Here is a 3,407-nt window from a genome sequence, read left to right on the forward strand (position 1 = left end):
CGCCTCTCCGAGCATTGTGATAACATCCTTCATGGATGGCCTTTCCTTGGGAAGCTTCACAGTGCATAGGAGTGCTATTCTCAGCACAAGAAGCATCTCTTCTTGGACGTGCTTGCACTGACCAGCTATGCTTGGGTCTAGTGCTTCTTCCAGTGCTTTGTTGCTCTTCTTCTTTCTTATCCACTCCACTATGTCGACATATTCTCCAAACGAAGGGTCTAATGGCATTTTTCCAGTTACTAGCTCCAAAAGCACCACACCATAACTATATATGTCAATCTTCTCGTCCACCTTCAGGGTATATCCATATTCTGAAACCACAAACATCAAAATGTTATGTCCCTTGTAAATAAAATAACAAAGACATCTTAATAGGTAACTAACAAAGAACATGAGAGTAGTTATTTCTTTTTTTCGGTCTTGATGAGAATAGTTTAAGAATAAGAGTTTCTGCACCAAAGAGTTAATATGGCGAAGTTTATAGTTATGCCCTAGCATATGGCTAAATAAACTATAGAACAATGAAGACTAACCTGGTGCAATGTAACCATATGATCCAGCCACGATTGAAACAGTCTCATTCTTATGGATCATCATCTTCGCCAAGCCGAAATCCGCGATCCGCGCCTCCAAATTTGCATCAAGAAGTATATTATTGGACTTAATATCCCTATGAATAACAGGTGGATGGCAATCATGGTGAAGATAGTGAAGCCCTTGAGCAACACCAAGAGCAATGTTGTACCTTGAAACCCAATCCACAAGCAACCTCTCACATTGTTCACCACTATGCAGTGCATTCCCCAAGTTCCCATTAGCCATGTACTCATAAACCATTATAACATCTCTCTCATTATGCACATACCCCAATAGCCTCACAATGTTCCTGTGCCTTAGTTTCCCTAAGAGCTCCACTTCTCTTACCACATCACTGTAGCCATTCTCTATGTCTGATCCTGATCTCCGTAGCTTCTTAACAGCGACTGTCATGTGCGGTCTGTTATGGATTTCAGCTTTGTAAACAATGCCGGTGGCTCCCATTCCTATGACATTTGACTCCTGTATGCAAGTTAGGATCTCGGTGCTTGTGAAACTCACCCTTTGGAATGCTACTAGTCTCCATGGCCAATCTTCATTGCTACTTTTGAACCAATCATGGATGAAACTGTTGTACAAGTAGGTTCTGTTGTATATAAATCTGCCAGCTAAGTATGCTGCAGCAATGGATAGGATCACTGAAATGCCGGTCAAGAAACCGATGATGATGTGCTTGGTGTGCTTGCCAGGTTTTTGATGGGTTGTGACAGTGAAATTCTGAGAACATGGAGGGAGAATGCTGCCACAGAGACCAGGGTTGCCTACAAGATCATTAGGATTTCTGGACATTAAGATACCATTTGATGGTACTGGACCCTCGAGCTTGTTGTAGGAGAGGTTCAGCGTTTCGAGGGCCGGGGAAATACCGAAGTTTTCAGGTATTTCACCTGTGAGTGAATTGTTGGACAGATCAAGAACAGATAAGGTTGGCATGTTTGTGATTGATTTGGGGATTCCACCTGTCAATTGGTTGTTTCTAAGGTTAAGGTTCACTAATCTTTGACACGAAGCAATACTTTCTGGGATTTTTCCAGAGAGTTCGGTGTTTGAAAGATCCAAAACAGAGAGAGAGGGACAGTCCTGAAACTCATCTGGGAAATAGCCTCTGAAGCTGTTGTGAGAGGCAATGAAGGTTTGAAGGGTTGGAATAGAGAGAATCTCAGAAGGTAGAGAAGACTGAAGGTGGTTCCATGATACATCAATGAAAGAGAGAGATGAGGATAAGGTAATGTCTATAGGAATTTGGCCAGTGAGGTTGTTCTTTGCCAACTCCAGCCGTTGAAGGGCCGGAAGGTTTCCAAAGCCGACCGGAATAGTCCCGGAAATATGATTGTTCTGAACCCGAACACGAACTAAGGACAAACAGTTTGAAAGTCCAGTTGGAATGGAACCAGAGAAGGAATTGTTGAAGAGGATTAGTTTTGTGAGATTGCCTGTAGTACACAAACCTGGTGGGATCTCCCCAGATAACGAGTTAGAGGACACATCCAACCACTGCAATGGAGAGTTCTTTCCAAGGTTAACAGGCAAAGGACCTTCTAAAGAATTCTTCCACAACTCAAGCACCTGCAAATTCTTCAATTCGCCAAGCTTATTCGGTACTAGACCAGTAACTTCATTGCTCATCAAATTCAGAAGCTGCAGGTTTTCCAAATTAGCAAGTTCTTCTGGAATCTCTCCTGAGATTTGATTGTCAGATAGATCCAAAAATACTAGTGACATTATGCTGCCAAGTTGAGGTGGAATTTTTCCAGTGAAGTTGTTTCTGTATAAGTAAACTGTTGTAAGATTTTTCAGCTTACCCAATTCAGGTGGTATTTGTCCACTGAGAGTGCCTACAGCCAAATCAAGGTATTGAAGATTGGTCAGATTCCCAAACTCTGCTGGGATCTCACCTTTGAACTCATTGTATCCCATAATCAATGTCTCCAGAGAAGAAAGTTCACCGAGATAATCTGGAATCTCCCCTTTGAAGTTATTGCCTGAAAGGCCAAGAAATTTGAGCTTCTGCAAATTTGTGAAACTCTTGGGAATTGGACTTACAAAGTAGCTTCCGCGAAAGTCGAGGCTCTCGAGCATTGTCGCATTTCCAATATCCTCAGGAAGAAGCCCTGAGAAGTCATTGCTTGACGCATTAATTGATCTCAACTCTGCAGCTCTTCCAAGACCACTGGGAAAGCTGCCAGTGAAGAAGTTCTGGCTCACATCAAAGGTCTTCATTGAGGTGAGGTTGGACAGTGACTTTGGCAATGATGAAGCGAAACTGTTGCAGCTTATGTTGAAATAAGACAAGCTTGAAAGGAATTGGATTCCATCTGATACACGGCCGCTAAGATTCATGTTGGAGAGATCAAGACCTTCTACCAAGCCTCTAGAGTTGCAAAAAACTCCAGTCCAATTACAATGTATTATTGAACTTGCTGCAGGCTGTGTTGCATTGCTTGGTATCTGCCAATCCTTCAGATGATTCCTCGAATCAACGAGACTCGACTTCATCGCTAGCAGAGTGGACAATTCATCATCTGATGCCGCTTGAGCTTGAGCTCCCTCAGAAAAAGTAACAGAGAAGCCAATGCAACAGTACAAGAAGAGCACTAGAATCAAGTGAGTGTGCATTTTTTCTTGCTTTTGTTGTGTTGGCTATTAACTCTTCTACTTTTTCTGCTACAGTTCCTCTTAATTTTGTTGCATTTTTTGTTTCAAGTGCTGGGAACAAAGAAACAAGGGGGAGAAGAGGAGGGAAAGTTATAGAAATCTGTGAGAGACAAATTAGTTTATAGTTAATAAGGTGATTAGTGATTAGATAATAA

At 42.1% G+C, this 3,407-nt stretch overlaps 1 protein-coding gene across 1 annotated transcript in view; it reads right to left on the reverse strand.

The window, feature by feature from the left end:
• Positions 1–3,394, reverse strand: part of LOC107615608 (leucine-rich repeat receptor-like protein kinase PXL1) — a 4,136-nt gene extending 742 nt beyond the window's left edge. Inside the window, exons 1-2 of the mRNA XM_016317659.2 lie at positions 534–3,394; positions 4–311 (exon numbers count right to left, since the gene is read on the reverse strand). Of these exons, the coding sequence (XP_016173145.1) occupies positions 4–311; positions 534–3,213 (2,988 nt within the window). The 5' untranslated portion in view covers positions 3,214–3,394. The remainder of the gene's footprint in view (positions 1–3; positions 312–533) is intronic.

The sequence above is a fragment of the Arachis ipaensis genome, chromosome B09 (genome assembly GCF_000816755.2).
Source record: "Arachis ipaensis cultivar K30076 chromosome B09, Araip1.1, whole genome shotgun sequence".
In the NCBI taxonomy this organism is placed as follows: domain Eukaryota; kingdom Viridiplantae; phylum Streptophyta; class Magnoliopsida; order Fabales; family Fabaceae; genus Arachis; species Arachis ipaensis.